Source organism: Dermochelys coriacea, chromosome 4, assembly GCF_009764565.3.
Source record: "Dermochelys coriacea isolate rDerCor1 chromosome 4, rDerCor1.pri.v4, whole genome shotgun sequence".
Lineage (NCBI taxonomy): Eukaryota > Metazoa > Chordata > Testudines > Dermochelyidae > Dermochelys > Dermochelys coriacea.
This window is the reverse complement of record NC_050071.1, coordinates 56,323,711-56,341,686: the sequence shown is the minus strand read 5'-3', so window position 1 is coordinate 56,341,686 and position 17,976 is coordinate 56,323,711. Positions and strand designations below refer to the sequence as shown.

Below are 17,976 nucleotides of genomic sequence, written 5' to 3'. Positions count from 1 at the left end.
TGAATTTCTCAACATCCCGGTGAAATATCACCACCAGTTTATAAATGGGGAACTGAAGGACAGAGATTTAGGCCCAGATTTTTAAAAGGTATTTAGGCATTGCTGTGCTTACTGTTCAAGTACTTAAAATGATTTAACAGCTTAAGTCTCATGGTCTAAAGTGACTTAGGCTCTTAGGAGTGCTTAAAGTCTTCCTGACCCCCACAGACTTTTTGCCCTGGTGCATGAGATTTGACTATTACCATTCTACACCAGAGAGCAAGTAGGCAGCCTATGTAGGACTGTTATCTCCATCAATAAGTGAGTCATCAACTATTATGACAAATAACCAAAAGGCAAACAGGCCAATAACTACACCATTTCTTTCATGCAACTTTCTGGTCTTCAAAATCTCAAGCTAGTTAAAGTTAATAACACAAAGCTCTCAACTAGAGCATTACAGTAATATTACAGCTATGTTTTTCCAATTGTCACTATCCTTTTCCACTTGACCTTACAACCGGTCCCCTTTATGGAGAGTGGGCAGGGATGCACCATGGAATAAGTTTGTGGGGTGAGGATCAAAATTTTGATTCCTTATTAGGCCTCTAAATGAGCTATGAGACATTTGTGTAATTGAAATTGTTATGTTACTGTCATGCATATGAGAAAGTATTGTGGGAAGGCCAACATATGTAAAATTTTCACATTTCTATATATGTGCTCCCCTTTATATTTTCACAACTGGGTCTCCTTCTGCCCTACTAACTCAAAATGGGTGTCTGCCAAGAGACCCATGTCAAGGCAATGACTCAGAATACTGAGCCAGGGCTAAGGGGGCCTCAAGATGGATGCCTTTTCATCTTTTCCACCACAACGTCCTCTAATTCAGTTTCTCCACTGCAGCTGCTGACTCTGCTTTACCTCTAGCCAGGAATGCAGGCAAAAATAGGACTCTTCAGAAACCAAATCCAATGACCTACCATAAAACATCTGGTATAGGGATACTGTAGGAGACCTTTCCCATTACAGACCAAGCATGGGATCTCTGTGACCTGATCTGTATCCACTGGGACAGGGAGTCTCAGAGCCTAAAATCATAATCAGCAGTCTCTCAAGCTTTTATTCTATAGTTTCTTAAATAAAATGGGGGGGGGGAAGAGGGAGGGGAAAGGGGGCCATAAAATTTACTGATTTCTCAGAAGTTACAAAACACATGCATGCAGCGCATACAGTTCAGTAGTCTTTACCCACCAAGGGAAATTTTTGAAGACAGACAGCTATCAGTAGCTAACTTCAATGAACACCCCCTTGACAAGAAATTACATGTATATTTTTGCAAATCTCTCTCCCCCTTCCCTCCTCCAGCCCCAAAGGAAGAAAGGCAGCACACCATTTGCCCAGGCTCCTTCTCCCAGCGGCAGAAAGTCAAAACCATCTTTCAGAGGCTGCTTTCTTCACGATACTTAGTCAAGGACAAACCAGGCAAAAAGATGAAATTTCTGTAAAAACCTTATAGCCAACCATCAAAACAGAAATAAAAGGCAATTGTTCCACTGTCTTTAAGACAGACATGCTGAAGGTTTCTTTCCAGGGCCTCTGCCGAGAGACTGTTTTGCAGCTGAAGCATTTGTTTCTTGGGATTACATCACCATTGAATGAATTTAATCAAGTGGTGGTAGTGTGATCCCCTTGGGAAACATCTTTTATAGAACCATAACCTAATGCTGAATTTAAGAGTAGGTCTCTTTCCTGAACAAGGACATTCTGTAGCAATATTTGTTTGTCAACACCAGATGTGCATAATGCCCCTCCGGCCCCAAACTATACCAGGACTCAATGCTGCAATAATACACTATTCCCCCACCCCTTGAAATGCAGCTGATTTGTAAAACAAAAACAAAGCATTTTACCTGCATTAGAAAGAATACTGTACTAAACATTGATTATTGCTAGGCAGCCTGATTTAGTAACCACATTACCTAACATCTCTTCAACTGGCTACTGAATACACTTAAGTGCTGGCTGTTGACGCTTTTGCTTAACGATACTTGCAATATCTAGCTATACTCTCCTTAACTCTTACAGAAGGTGAACTTACCTGGCATCTGGAAAGGACTTCCTGGGTCTGAGCTAGCAGGAGAGTGTGGATAGGTGCTACTGCTGCTTCCAGGAGAGTTGGGATAACTACTATTGGGGGAATGGGGGAATGGATGACTGTTGGGCTGCTGGAAAGAGTCCGGGAAAGTGGCATTATGTGGCATGTGAGGCTCATTTTGTCCCAAGTTGCGGAATTGAGCCAAGAGACTGTGCTGAGGGTTGTATTCACTGTGTCTTGGAACCAGCACTGGAGGAAGAACTAGAAGGGGGGGGAAAAAAAGAAAGAATAAAAGAAAAACAACATTGGAGATCTGATCCCTAAGGGTTACATTATGCAGAGACATTTATACTTAGATGAAGTAAAAAGAGTTTTTCAGAGTCCCTTATGTTATATAGATGTGTGTCAGAAATGAGGTAGTCACATTCTAGGAATATATGTCTAGGCAAGAACCCTTTCCTTGTATCCCTTAAATTATTGCATAATTTAAATTCACAGTGATCACACTAGTTGTCTGGATCCCCAGCCATAAGCTTGTTTTTATGGCGGGCCAGTGTAGAAGAATAAAGGGACAGGCTATAACAACCTTTTCTTTTTTAATTAAATAAATTATCACAGAGATGCAATGTAACAGTATTTCACAACTTAATGCTGACATGTAGTTCATGTTCGTGCACTTGGTTCCCATGCTAATTGTTTAATGGTCTGTAACCCAAAACCCTGCTATTAAGAACAGATTTTTTGAACACAATGTTAATACTACATGGGCCTTGAACTAATCCTGGTTCTCACAGTTGTAATTTTATTTTTAGCCTATGCAACCATGCTTAAGGGTTAATTAAAAAAAGGTTACTAGTTTAACCCTCTATGCCAATTTACCATCAAACGCCTAATTTAGATAGGGTTATATAATACAATTAAAAACAGAGCAATCTGGCAAACTAAAATCCTACCCTAAGTTGTTATGGGACAAGCGAGATACAGGTCAGAACTTGCTAGATCAGACTCCCAAGATCCATACACTCCAGGGAAACAAATTTCTTTTTAATTCATTTTAATGGAGGAAATGAACAGGACACCAGATGTGTTAACGTATAATAATCTTAAGTCAGCTCTTTCAGCCCAGCATCTTTGCCTCCAAACTCCATATAAGAGAGGCTGAACCACTCAGATCATCATCCAGCTCTTTTAAAAGCACAGCTGTAGGTTTTTATTTTAGGAAGGGGTGGAAGGAAGAGAACCGTGGGGGGAAGGCACACACAACAGTGGGAGACACATGGAACATGATTCCTTTTGTTCCACCCCACTTCACTCCCTGGCTAAGGAAAACTGGAAAAAAAATCCCTTTTGGAGCATACCAAGAAAGGAGGAGAATGGTGGGAGGGAATAGAAGAAACTACAGTGTCTTACCCCAGAGGCTTATTTGCTGCCTCTCAACTCAGTTTGGCCACATGAGGAACGGTCTAAGACCAAGATGCAAATTATGTATGTGGCACTTTGAACAAAGGCCTTCTCATTCCTGTGTTTAAAACTCACTCTCTGTGATGAAAGCTGCTCAGCTGTTTACCTCAACTGCAGGAGATGCCACAAGAGTGTTTGCAGTGTTTCTTGACTTTGATATATCCAGGAGAGGTTTTATTTAGAGAAGCTAGCCTAAACCTGCAAATCTTCACTCACTCAAGCAGTCCTGACAACATGGGGAATTTATACTTCGAGAAAGGGTTGCAGGATCAGACCCTTGGACTTTAAGGTCAAGCTGCAAGTCAAATCAGTAGCAATTTTACATATACATCCAATTTCACCGACAGCAGCTTCAGCAGAGTTTTCATTATATTTACAATCCTTAACCCAGGGTGTCATCATTTAAATGGACTGCTTTATAGTTAACTGTGTTCATTTTATGAGTGGAATGTCACACTAGAGGATGAATGTATGCTATGAGATGAGGTATCTTCATCTTCCACATGCTGGAAGTTCTTGCTCTTTGGCCTAATACATCACCAGGCAATGAGTAGGAGAAACATGTTTATTCTACCATGCATATTCCTTGCTTCTAAGGAACTATTTCAATAATTAACTGGAGAAAGTCATTTAGATTTACCCCAACATTCACCTCAATATTTCAAATCTTACCAGTTGCAACACAGCACACGTCAAATTCCAATTCTTCTGAATATTAGGATTGCTCTTTTCATTAAAATTTGCTCTGAAAATCTTTTGGGTTTTTGAGCACTTCTTATTCAATAAAGTTCAAATAGCGTATTACTTGCCATAGCAAACATGCGTTGGCCTAATAAATAAGAAGTGAAAAGGGTAACAATGAGAGCTTATGTTTAAAGATATTTTTTCCTTTCCTGTCTTTATAATTCTTCCTTACTTTTCTGGGCATTAAAACACTGCTTCCCTGTATCTCTATTTCCTGCAGATGAAGGTCAAACTTTTCTAAGCTAATTTCTGAAAAACAAAGTACATCATCTACCTTTCCCACCCCTACAATGAAATACATGACATCACAGGAAGCCATGTGATTTATAGCATTTTTTAAAATAGCTGGAGGAACAGGATATTTTCAATATGGTTTTAGCAATTAAAAAAAAGCAGTATCATTTTCCCAAGGAATTCATACACTATCTCCAGTTGGAGCCAAGCCCTTCATTAAAAAAAAAAAAAAAAAAAAAAAAAAACCACGCAGGAATACATATGGATGTAAATTCTATATTTCTCCCTACATGTCTTCCCCTTCCCTTCACCCAAACTATTCCCAGGTACATAATATGGCTTTGGCGGGTAGAGAAGAGAAAAGATCTCCCCCAAAAAAATTATATTACACCATAATTTAAGCCTTTTTCTAAATTGTAAAAGAGTTTGGAAGATGTAAAACATTACTGTGAAGAAGCAAAGAAACTGCCACCTGGCACAGCACGGGTTAAAGAAAACCTGTGGGCTCAGCTAGCCCCACCCTGCTATATCTGCAGCTAATGCCAGGCCAAGAAGGGAGCCAGTCTCAGTTGGGGGCTGACTGGCAGGAAGCAGGAGTTTTCGCAGCTACAGGAGACAAATCAGCCTTCCCCTGCCAAAGGGAGCCTGCAACTCAGCCCCAACTGTGGGATAACTGAACTAGAAGGGCCCTGCCACAGATTAGAGAGACTTTAACAGCAAGTAGCCCAGGGAAACAGGTCTTGAAAGCCACCCCAGCAGACAGGCAGACCCATCAACCCCAGTTTAGGGATCAAACTATACAGGGCTCTGGGGAGCATCCAACTCCCCCTCCAACCCTTCTGATCAACGATCTAGCCACTAGGCCGCCTGGCTACCAAAGGCTCCATTACAGCAACATAAAGGCCAATTATTTCTTCAAAATGTTTTAAAAATTCCATCTAAAGGGTAGACAAAAGCAAAGCAAATCAGGCCCATCTAACTGCAAAGTTAGAGTTATAACTCATTGTTATCCCTAATTCAATGAGAATACCACTGCCCCATACCCTTCACCCCAAAATCCCTTAACTTGAGTCAAGTGGTGCTTTTAATGGGAGTCGGCTGGCCCATCAGGCTACAGCTTGAGTTAGCACAACCTAGCAGTTCCTAACACACACTATACAGTTGGAGTGTTATTTCACAGTGAGAGCTGCCAACTCGAGAGGAATTAACTCCAGTTATCTGCACTCAAGTTAACGGTGCAGGGAAGACATGGCCAGAGATTGTTCAGAAGTATGCAGGAATAGGTAACAGTTCAAAATGTTACTGTGAATACAAACTATTCTTACTCCCCAGTTTAAGTCTGTGAGCTTCTGGTCACACTGAAGACCTGAACCATATGGAACAAAAAATTACCGAGGCACAGTACAGCAGAAGAGGAGGTTGATCTCTGTAGCAGCTGCTAGCCCCCGAAAGAGGTAATTGAAGGGGAGAAAGCATGTGAGAGAGTGTTATTCAGTGTTAAGCCAGCACAAATGTTGCTATAAAATAATCAAAGTAGAGCACATCTTTGCTGTGAAGAACCCTGAAGGACACTGCTCTAGGTGATAGCTTGTGGAAGAAATGTCTCCCTTTTCTTTTCTCAATGAACAGATACAGTGAGAAGCAATAATATTAATTTTACCTGAGACAATTTTAACTTGTTTCTTTTTAATACAGATTACTGTTTAATGAGGGAAATATGTATTCATTAAGTGCTTTTCAGAAAAATGACTAACAAAAAGGTACCATCTAAACTCAACAGATCTGAGTCACATCTATCTGCTTCATTAATTAAAGTAAGGTTAACTATCAATTAGAGCAATAGCTCAACAAAGCAAAAGCTAGATTCTATACTTTCTCAAACACCAAATTTTTATTTATTTATTTATTTTAAACTCCAGGTCTAAAATTTGGTCCTTAGTTAATCTACACAACCCCACTGAAGACTGCGGACAGTTTCTGGAGTCTGGGGATTGTACATGTCTAATTAAGGAAATAAAATAAAGGTTCTACAGGCCAAATTGTTACCACTCAATGCATAAAAAAAAGGAGTTACAGGGGGGACTGACTTGACTCAGATTTCAGTTTAAGTTTGCAGAGCTGCAGCTAGAAAAACATCTTTGTAAATGGTAAATTTGCATCTGGAGTCAGACACTGATATTTACATATAGATTTACAGAGACACTATTCATAGTAAATAAGTGTATGACCACATTCAGTTGCAAGTGTGAACTTGGTGCTGTACAAAGTACAGTGACAGGGCCATTTCATCAAAGAGCCTACAGCACCAACAAAAGATGCCATTAATGGCCAGATGAAATTTCTAATTACAGTAGCATTTTTTACTTCATTAGTAATGGTAGTCTTTGTGGAAGTAGTTTAGGGGAAAAACCTATGGGTCCCTATTCTTTGTGCTCTGTTTTTCTGTATGTTAAGTCTCCCCATTACTTGATTCTGTTGTTCAACCAATAGCAGTGGAATAAACTGGAAGCAGTACATGCTTCTAACACCCAGAAAAGAGTGATATATGTATGCAATTCTAGTCAGTTTCAGCTTTATTTCTGAAACACACAACAGAACAAAATGGGTGGAGTAAGCAAAAAATCTGAATTCTCCTTTTAAAATCTTCATGTTTAGAAGTGTAAAAATTAATCCAATTGAAGGACTTGTAACATTTGCAAGTTAGGGCATGTTTTCTCCCTCATTTGGTTTCGCCATCATCCTACATGAGCGCAGATTAAAGGGTTTAGTTCCCTTGCCACCCGTAGTTTTGTACTTATCTCCACCTGCTAGCAACTAAACTTTAGTAAACTTCCTGTCTTCTGAGAATCTGTGTCAAACAGAAGAGAGAAGAACTGAGTGGAGGAGACGGGAGGAAGGGAGAAGTGGAAGAGAAAGGAGAGATACTTTGATCATCCATCTTCCAGGTTGTTAAACTACTTCTTTAAATCCAGGTACATATGCAAATTCCAATTTTTCCATAAAAATTATGAAGATGAGCTACTGTTGCATTTTGACTATTGACTCCTGGTGAAATTCTGTGCCAAAAAATTAAATTCTGCGCACAATATTTTCAAATTCTGCAAAATTCTGTATACTTTGTCAAAACACCACAATATAATCACACCAGTTTCAATTGTTTTGGGTAATTTATTTCAACATACCTGTCAGCAAATATGTCTGTAACAATAAAAACAAAAAAGATTCAGTAAATATTTTTTGACAAAGATTCCTTACTAGGCATGTTAATACAGAGCTCTGAGTAATAATTCATTTAAACTACAATAGAGAACCATATTTCACTCATCCCCCCAGAAACAGTGCAAAGGCTGGGGGGAGTCAGGTAATGGAGGAGCTGAGGGAGAGGGAAATAATTGCTGAGAAGGAGCCTGAGTGTGAACTTGGAAGGTTGTTGGGTCTGGATGGGAAAAAGTATGGAACCGGTTTTTTGGGCGGTGGGGAGGGACTGCTAGGGAGCTTCCCCCATGCAGACCCTGGCTGACCCCTAACCTCTCCCATTCAGTCAGGCACATATGTTTCTCCATCCCTACTCAGACACACTCCCCCCCATCCCCATGTGGCCCTGCACCCCTCCCTGTCCCCATGTATCTCTGTGCCCCCACTCGGCCACTCCCCCATCTCTACATGGCTCTGTGCCTCCACTCCCATTCTGTCCTTGCCCACTAGCCCTTATGAGCCTGTCTGACGAGCCAGCAGCCCCACATTGTCTGTCTCCCCATAGCCCCCGTCTCCTGACCTGGCCCTAAAGGTGCTGTGAAGGCAGCTCTGCAGACACTCTCTCTTCCCTAGCTGGCTGGGAGTGGCTGCTTTGTTCTATTGCCACAGTGCCCTCTGGTGGGCAAGAGGCAGAACTGCAGCTCCTTTTCAACAGAAGTTTTTTCTGCTCAAAAAATTAAAAATATACACAGCTCATTAATTATGTGCACTCACAGTGGCACAGAATTTCCCCAGGAGTAACTATTAAGATTGACTGTACCATGACTTGACAGACGCATTCTACAAAGGAGCATTTGTGCAATTCCTGCCACACTGGGGCCCCCCCATCCCAAATCAGGGTCTCTGGGCAGTACCATATTTTTATATATATATATAAATATATATATATTTTTATATATATAAAACACACACACACACACACACACACACACACACACTTTCAAGTGCATTTACCCATAGTCACTTGCTGTTATATTTGAAAGGTTCAATTAAAAGTTAAACTGCAGGTTTTGTTCCAAACAAAGAGAAACATCAAGAGCTAAGGGAAAATAGAAATGTGGGGCTTGCGTTCAGAATTCAAGATGGAAAATCTTGTATGGATGAAGTAGCAAAAGAATGATTAGGAATTAGAAGGAAATCCATATGGTAACAGTTTTAGCCTATAAAACTCTAAAAGGGTTTAGGTCTTAGATTAAAACCCCCCCACATCTCCCTCCTATTTGATTCCTCAGCAGTTGAAATCAGCTGTAATATACTGGCTAGCAGCCCCCCAGTTTAAATACAGATGGGTTTAGTGCATTTTAAGTTGAGGACTCAAGTTGAATTTGCTTGACTCTCTTTGGCAACTGTAGTGTTAAACAGTTGATGTGAGTGTACTGGTTGGAACCTTTTGCCAAGAACCCTCTTTTCCTTGCAAAGGTTAAACACTGAGTGGAAAGAAAGTTTTGATGCACTTATGTTTCAGATAGCGCAAGAGAACAAGACTCTCCTTAGCAAGCATAAGTAGTCTTTAACCACAGGACATGTTCCAAAATACAAAGACACTTACATTTCTACACTGTGGATTAAGTTGCTCTTAACAATAACTAATATTGTTATGTCCAAAGCTGGTCTCAGAGGACCTAGCTACATTATGCTCTTCTACCACCACCTGGTTCAAACAAGGTTTTTCTATGCCATGTGGTGGTGAAACTTTGCTTTACTGTTTCTCAGAAGCAGAAGTGCCAAGATTTTAGCTGTTTGCTTCAATAGGACTTAAGTTACAGTAACTGTAAATGGAAAGGCTCAATAATAGCCATCCAGCAGTCTGTTTTGGGTGACTATGATCAGACAGGCACACATTCCAGGCTATTCATTCAAGAGACAGCTGAGAGTCTGGTTTTCTTAACTTTATTTCTCAATTTCAGTAGACCTCACAGCTTGATTTGTATTTTGCATATTTGCTACTGAAGACTTATTTTAAAACATTTGTTGCTTCATTTACTGTAATTTTAAAATCAGACATCTGGCATAATACATTTGGCAAGTAATATTAGCATGTTTCCTGCATTATAATGTTCAGCTATCAAAGGCTTTACTTGGATGCCCACTGATTCATGAAATTGACATTTGTTCAAAGTGCCTCCAGAATTCAGCACTAATTACATGCCTACAATTAAAGCAACACTTACTAGTTTATGGCAAAAGTAATTTTGACAGTTCTGCAGAGGATAGTTAATAGTTTGACAGTGCATTTTAACTTGGACATTTGAAGTGATCAAGCTTCTCATTACACCTGTAAGCAGCACTACCATGTTGCCATATAGGAGAAAAGATTTGCAACTTCAAGTCTGGAGTGACATTTGACAGGAATTTGGTTAATTTTTTAAAAGGATTTAGTCTCATTGACAAATCCATCAATAATGGGATCCCCTTCTCTGGTTCACATTGGAGAAGGGTAAAATATTCCGCCAAATTGTGTTCCCTTCCAATTGTTTTCAGTGGTGCATTTTAGCGGTACACTGAAATTGGCAAAAATTAGAAGAAAGCAAGCTCAATACTACTTGCCAAACAAACTGACAGTTGTCTGCTATTTTGGGGGAACATCCTAGAATTGTACACACCAGTTGTAGCATGCTATTTTTAAAGCTACGCCCAACAGTAACATTCTGAAGCAATATGATAAATCCTCTCACCAGAGACACTCTGCAGTCTCCCATCCCTGAACTTGCAGAGTTATAGGATGCCTAATAGAAAAACAAAGTCTAGAAACAAGAATTTCACTAACACAAGTCAGACAGTTTTTTCCTTTCCTTGTTTAAGTCAGCGAGTGACTAACTCCCTGTCTCCAACCCCCCTTCCCATTCCTTTCTTCTTCCACCTCTAATTCATCCCATCTCCATTTTCTTGTCTCCCGTTGGATGATTTCCACTCAATTTATCTTCGCTCTCTTTGAAAAGGACACTTCATTTTTTTTCCTCTCCATTCTCCAGACTGGAGCAGCAACAGCTTCTTCTTTGCCCTTGTTCTTTTATAGTCTCTCCCCATTGCTTTCCTCCCCCTCCTCTAATTCTATTACTGTCTAATGTTCCCCTCAAAAAGTGCTGGCAGTATGGGAGTATTGCACACAGCTGTTCCACTCTGCTCCCTCTAGTCTTCCTGATCAAAGCTTTCCCATCTGGCCGGAAACAGACCAGAGAACTGAGTGCTGATCAGAGTTCTCCCAGGTGTTGGATGGAGGAGGGAGTTACTGATCAGTCCTGGAATCCTTACACTAGCCAGATAGGTCACAAGATAGTAGTGTTTAAGAATAAGTTTGCCAATTATTATAACTCTTCTCTTAGTCCTAAATTCAATTCTGAAACGATTTAGCAGCTGTTACCTTGAGAACCACTAGAAAAACCACACTAACAAAAACTATATACCAAGTATGGAACCCAAGGTTCAAATGATAAAGCACTAATTTTAGTGATCTAATTTAAGTTTGGCTAAAACTGTATCAGAATTGAAGTGCTGTGAAAAAAGCAAGATGATAGGTAAGAACGAAATGATATTTAAAGGGCCAGAAACCGTTTCAGGACCAGTAAAGTTTTCTAAATACTGGTCCTAGGACCAGAGAGAAAACATTTCAAATCTCCATAAGATGGAGGGGGAAAAAACGTAATCCAGTTTGGGTACAAATTTCAGAGGCAAGCACAAGTTTCTTTCATTATTTTTAACACATACATAAACAAGTTTTTAATGAAACATGATACGAAATGCAAGCTAGGGACACATTTTAAAGGGGATTTCTCTTAGGACAGTGTGAATCTCAAACTGGCTTGGCCAAGACTGTTACCACTTAAGGATTTTCTCCTCTGGTGAATCACAGGGTTGCCTTTGTGATCAGAAAAATATACTTTTTCATTCTAACACAACACACCCTGCATCTGTGTTTGATTATACAGGCTCGATTTAGACAGCAAGTTACTCAAGAAAATGATCAAGCCAAATCTGAAAAACCATGCTGAGGGCATGAGAGGAGTGCATGCTGGGGATGAAGACAGCAGGACATGGCTACTGTTTCTCAGAGTCAGACCTCTGCTGCTTAGGCAGCAAGAAGCCTCCTATACATTTAGCGTGTTACTTCCTACCCTCAGCTGACCTGCACTGAATCCCAGGTGTGCTAACTGACTGAAACATCAGTCTTCAGACTGAAAATAAAAATTGTCCTCTTACTTCAGTTTCCCAGTAAATGCCACTGAATGGCAGTTGTGCTTCATATGGCAGTTTGGGCAGAGCATGTGCATTATTAGTCATATGAACTCTCCTCAGTGTAAGGCATAGGCCATAACTGGCTGCACAGACTCCGTCCACTTGTTATTGGTAATTACAAGGAAACTGGAGCAGGAGCAGACCAGTTATTTTCAGCCTCAGATTGGATGCACCGGTGAGCCAGTCAATACCTATAAGATTTTTGAAGTTCAGATCAGCAATTTGTGCAACTAGTTGTGAGTAATTATATTTTATACCACCCTTTCACTATGTGTGCATCGACAGTGCACAATTCAACAGGGCATCAACTGCCTTTGCAAACTACTGCAATAAAATATCACAGCCACCAACTACCACATCATTCAGAGCAGGAACTGAGTTTACTTGGGTTACTGGACAATACGTTTTTTCCTAGCCTGACTGCATGTTAAATTCTCAACAGTCCTTAGAATTTGATGGTCACCTCAGGTTTGGAGAAAGTCTGATGTGCAAGGGATTGCCAAAAAGGAAGACTGTGTATTGTACATAACCACCCTACTTTACATGAGTAAATATCAGAAAAAAAAAGTTAAATTGTAAAATTATGGATTAGAAATTTCTGCTAGCAAATTAATTAGCTTGGATTCTCAAACTCATTTAGCTGTTTTACTTTCCATTCCTGTTCCCATCCATGTAATTAATAGACATTCTAGTTATACTCATGGTATAGAATAACCCTGAGATGATTACAGTTTTTAAAATTTCAGAATGATGTATAAAGACAACCTAAAGTTTGTTTTTTTTTAAACCATTCTTTCTGCCTGTTTTTAAAAACATTTTACATTAGAAATTCAGGTCGTGTCTAGCTTGGATGACTATGACGACCAGAAAACTAGTGAAATGAAAATGCAAGAGACAAGATAGTAAAAGTGATTTTCGGCCAAACTGTTTCCAGTTAAAAAAAAACAAAAACAAAAAAGTTTTAAAACCCCCATATAATTCAGAAGACTAAGTAACAATTGGGAAAAATGAAGCTTTGGTTAAAGATTCATTACACCCCTCCTCCTTCAGTTAAGGCAAGAGAGTTGACAACAGGCTCCAAGATCCCACAAACAAGTTCCCCAAGCAAAACTTGAGAGGTCATTCCTGATATTTCCAAGGAAAGGAAAAAATAAACCCTTGACCTTCTCTCTCCCCTTCCTGCCACACAAAAAACCATGCATAATCCCAGTTTTTAGTACAGCCTTTGGGTCACCTTTAAATTTCACTCCTTGATTTAGTTAAAAGAGGCAAACAGACTGAGTCATACTAAATATGCCAGTCAGATTTTTTCCAAAAAGTTCTTAAATAAAAGTTCTGTGCAAGTTTTAAAAGCTTTGCCTTGCCCTGCCAAAAGCAGCCAGTCAGATTTGATATAGCCATTAACTACACCATTGTCTTCACTAGCAAATGTGCAGCATACAAATGACTCTGCATAAAAGAGTTGAGCTATTCCAACATGCTTGTAGAAGGTACTTCTTTCCGACAATTATATCTGTTTGCCAGATGACAAGCTTCCCTCAGCATTTTCTTCCATATACCACCATATGTATTCAGCAGTTTATTAAGCAGCATGCTTTCAACAAAGCCTAGATTCTCCAGGCTTGAAATTCCCAGGAGCCTCCTCTCCTGCCCTTCCCCCAGCATCTCATTACAGCTAACTTATGTTTTCAGCCTCTTGTGTATTGCTAATAAAATAAAATAAAATTTGAATGAGATATTTTAATTTTAAAAAAGTAAAAAAATTAGATCTGGAATTAGAATTGAGATTTTCTAAAATCTCTGCGTTCATCTCGTGTACAAGAGATGAGTATCACTTTAGTACCACAAGTTTTAAAAAAACAGAAAAAAGTGTCCAAAAAAAATAAAAATAAAAAAAGTGGCCTTCATTCCCTAGTGTAGAGTGCTGTGTGATTTTATACATATCGAGGGTAGATTTTATTTATTTTTTTATTATTATTATGAACCAGCTTTTCAAAAAACCCCAAACAGAATAGCGAAATGGAAAACGTATACTTGTGTATATATGTTTTGTTACAATTCCACCCACTTTGCATCTTGTCCATACGAGTAAAAGCCTCCACAGTCATTTTAGAGGAAGGGTGTCAAACATATGACCCATGGGCCAGATCAGCTCACAAGAGGTAGTGAAATTTTGGTTCAGCTTACATTTCATCAACTATTAATTCCTGAGAATTTTAGCAGATGAAACAGGGAAAATGAGAGTGAAAACTTTAAAGGAGCAGGAACTGAAGATAGCTACAGGGAAGAAAAAGAAAGAACAACTGAGGAAACCTTAGAGACAGAAGAGGACAGAAATAGAGAAAGGAAAAGATCAGACAAAAAACCACCAAACCACTGAGGGTACTGAATGTGCCAATAAGCTACTGAATAAAATACAACTTCAGTTGATACAGAAAATCTGTATTCTCCCTTCGATCTCTGTGCAAACATCCCACAAACATTAGTGGGACATCAACTGTGGATTGAGGAGAGTACAAAGTCCTGAGTTTATATCCCAGCCCACTGACTGTAATAAAACATGAAATCTGTCCCTCTGCCTCCTGACACCCCGGTGCTAGAGTTTTTATACTAGCATGTCTAGACATTGCACAGGTCTCAGAACAGTGCTCTATTTTAATTATAAACTGCCAGTTCTCCCACTCTCATTCTCTTCACCTCTGCTTACCTCACCACCATTCCTGTCTATCCTTACCCTCTCCTCCCCTGCACTGCTCCCCTCACTCCCACTTCCCTTGGCTTTCCATTTAACTGATCCCCTCTTAAGTACTCCACCCCCAAAAACAGTGGAACTAACATACCATTTATCACCATTATATTGCTCACTCAGCTAGTGTGTTTTACACCTTCCCCCACGCCATGGTTGTCTTGAATGTTTAGACAATATTGTCTCATTGTTTCATTGTCCTCTCCTATCTCTCTGTATCCATCTGTTGTCTCTTGTCTTTTGCTTGGATTGTAAGCTCTTTGGGGCAAGGACTGTATTTTTGTTCTACTGTGTTGGTACAGAACTGAGCTCAAAGGAATCTTGGTCCATGAGTAGGAGTCCTTGGTGCTACTGTAATACTACTACTACTGATGACAATGGTAATAAAACGCTTAGTTTCCTTGTGTCCATCATAATTTTATTTCCTTTTATATCTGCCCATTTTACAGATGGGAAACTGAAGCTCAGGGAGAAGAAGGGCCTGATCCAAATTCCAAAGTCAATAGAAAGATTAAGGATATATCTACACAATGATTAAACAGCTGCAGCTGGCCCAGGTCAGCTGACTCGGGCTTGCGGGGCTCGGGCTGTAGGTCTGTAAAATTGCAGGGTAGATGTTTGGGCTCAGACCTCAGCCCAAGTCCAAACATCCATCCTGCAATTATACAGCTCCACAGCCCAAGCCCCCTGACCCAGGCCTGCCATGGGTGTGTAATTGCTATGTAGACATATGCTAATTCAGTGGCTCTCAGCCTTTCCAGAGTACTGTAGACTTTTCAGGAGTCTGATTTGTCTTGTGTACATGCAAGTATCACCTCACTTAAAAACTAATTGCTTACAAAAAACAGACATTAAAAATACAAGTGTGTCAGCAAACTATTACTGAAAAATTGCTTAACTTTCTTATTTTTACCATATCAATTAAAAAATAAATAGATTGGAATATAAATATTGTACTTACATTTCAGTGTATGGTATACAGAGCAGTATAAACAAGTCATTGTCTGTATGAAATTTTAGTTTGTACTGACTTTGCTAGTGCTTTTTATGTAGCGTGTTGTAAAACTAGGCAAAATAGCTAGATGAGTTGATGTACCTTCTGGGAGACCTCTGCGTATGCCCAGGGGTACGTTTACCCTTGTTTGAGAACCACTGCCCTAGTTTCAGAGTAGCAGCCGTGTTAGTCTGTATTCGCAAAAAGAAAAGGAGTACTTGTGGCACCTTAGAGACTAACAAATTTATTTGAGCATAAGCTTTCGTGAGCTACAGCACACAAAATGCATCCGATGAAGTGAGCTGTAGCTCACAAAAGCTTATGCTCAAATAAATTTGTTAGTCTCTAAGGTGCCACAAGTACTCCTTTTCTTACTGCCCTAGTTGACTTCGGTGGCCTTTAGATCAGGCCCTAAAGCCCCAACTCAGCAAAACATTTAAAGCACAAGTTCAAGTCAAAACTACACACTCTGTTCAGCAGTTATTTCCAGAATATTTTGATTGAGAGGACTGCACTAGACTTTTGTGAACTTTTGAACATTTCCAAGTCCTCCTCAGTATTTGAATATATTCTGTCCTCACTTTAGCTGTGAAAATGCTCTAAGAAACTGAAGCCTATCAGGTGATTCACTAAGAGTATAGTTTTTCCTCAGGATGAGAACTCTAGAAAAGTAAAACGGGGATTTTTTCCTCTCTTTCTTCTTTTTACTGCTCAACTAAAATCTTTGCATTCTAATATTTAATTGTACTTGATAGCTTTTCTTTAAATGAGTATCCAGGAGTCAGAATGTATAATAATATTAGCTTTATTTCCTTAAGACACTATTTAAAACAACAAAATTGAATAACAGTGACAATGACACTAAATCCAGGAAGATAAGCAAATGGATGGTTTGCAAGCTACCAGATACATTGGAGGGCTGACTGTAGATTTTATTTGCCTATCTTGCTGCAGCATCATGAAGTTTTTGTAGTTTTTTTTTTTTTTTAAATACTGTGCATCCAGATGAGAACATTCTCAAACACCAAACAAGTAAGCTATTGCCAAGATTAAATCAAGAAGAGTTAGCATAATGTTAAGTAACATGTTCTAATAGCAAACGTCTTATTGTTGCTCAATGACTTTTTTTTAAAAAAAGGAATCCAAGCTTTCAGTACACTGGGATACAGAACACACACCTGATCCAGCTGTCTATGCATAAAGGACAGAGACAACTGCTCATTTTATTGTCTCACATCTAAAGAACAGAAAACTGTTAAGAGGACATTCCTTTAAGCTTCTGCTGCATAAAATGTGCATGTTGTGGTATTAGTTTAGCTGTTTGGATTGTTTCCAAATTAATACTTAAATGATGAAAGGAAATATTATATAGCACCATAAATATGCATTGCACATTACAAAACAGAGCTGCAAAAAAACTCGAAATATGAGGCCTTGTCTACAGTGTAGTTTTTAAAGCTATCTATGTAGCTATGCAAGTATAATTGCTCTGTTACAAATCCCTAGTATGGATGCACTGCACAAATTAAGCCATGATGAACTAGTGCATGGCAGCCACACGAGGGATTGTCACTGGGTGCAACTACATCTGTACAGCTACACTGGTGGTGACTAAAGCCTCCTGGGTAGACAAGCCCCAAATAATTAAGCATATGCATAACTGAGTTCATGTGAATATTTCCAGTGAACTGAATTGGACTACTCACACAAGCAAATAAAGCTTGTGCTTAAAAAGTGTTTGCAGGATTAGTGCCTTAAGAAGGCAAGAAGAGAAGGAGGTGGTTCCAAACAAGGATTTTACATTTTAAGAGTGGAAAAACGGTGGGGGGGGGAGGGAGGAGAACCAACACATCTGTAAAGTGCATGAAATGGATTTTAAAATTATGTATGTGTATTTAGAAAGTAACAGACTATTGGTCACTAAAGCATTATACGCCAAAAATTGTGAACCTTTCTAGAAAATACAGAAATGCAACTAAAGAACTATAGTAAAGTCTGTGCCAGTAGCTAGAATTCAACTCTGATCTGGAAGATCCAAATCACTGCTGTGAAGTTTGTACACTTATGTGCCACATCTTCCCACAGCACTACATTGTACAAAAAGACACTTTGCTGCCCTAAAGTGCTATTCCACTGATAAATATAATGATTATTTTGTGGAATCACCTAGTAATAGCCACATACCATCCTCCTAATTGGTTATCCCACTTCTAAACCTCAAGGATATAAAGA

General features: G+C 39.4%; 1 protein-coding gene across 5 annotated transcripts in view; it reads right to left on the bottom strand.

Moving 5' to 3' along the window:
• Window positions 1–17,976, bottom strand: part of SMAD1 (SMAD family member 1) — a 65,539-nt gene that overhangs the window by 13,552 nt on the left and 34,011 nt on the right. For all 5 annotated transcript variants that reach the window (XM_038400027.2, XM_038400025.2, XM_038400028.2 and 2 more), the window contains one exon: window positions 2,081–2,338. In XM_038400027.2, the coding sequence (XP_038255955.1) occupies window positions 2,081–2,338 (258 nt within the window). The remainder of the gene's footprint in view (window positions 1–2,080; window positions 2,339–17,976) is intronic.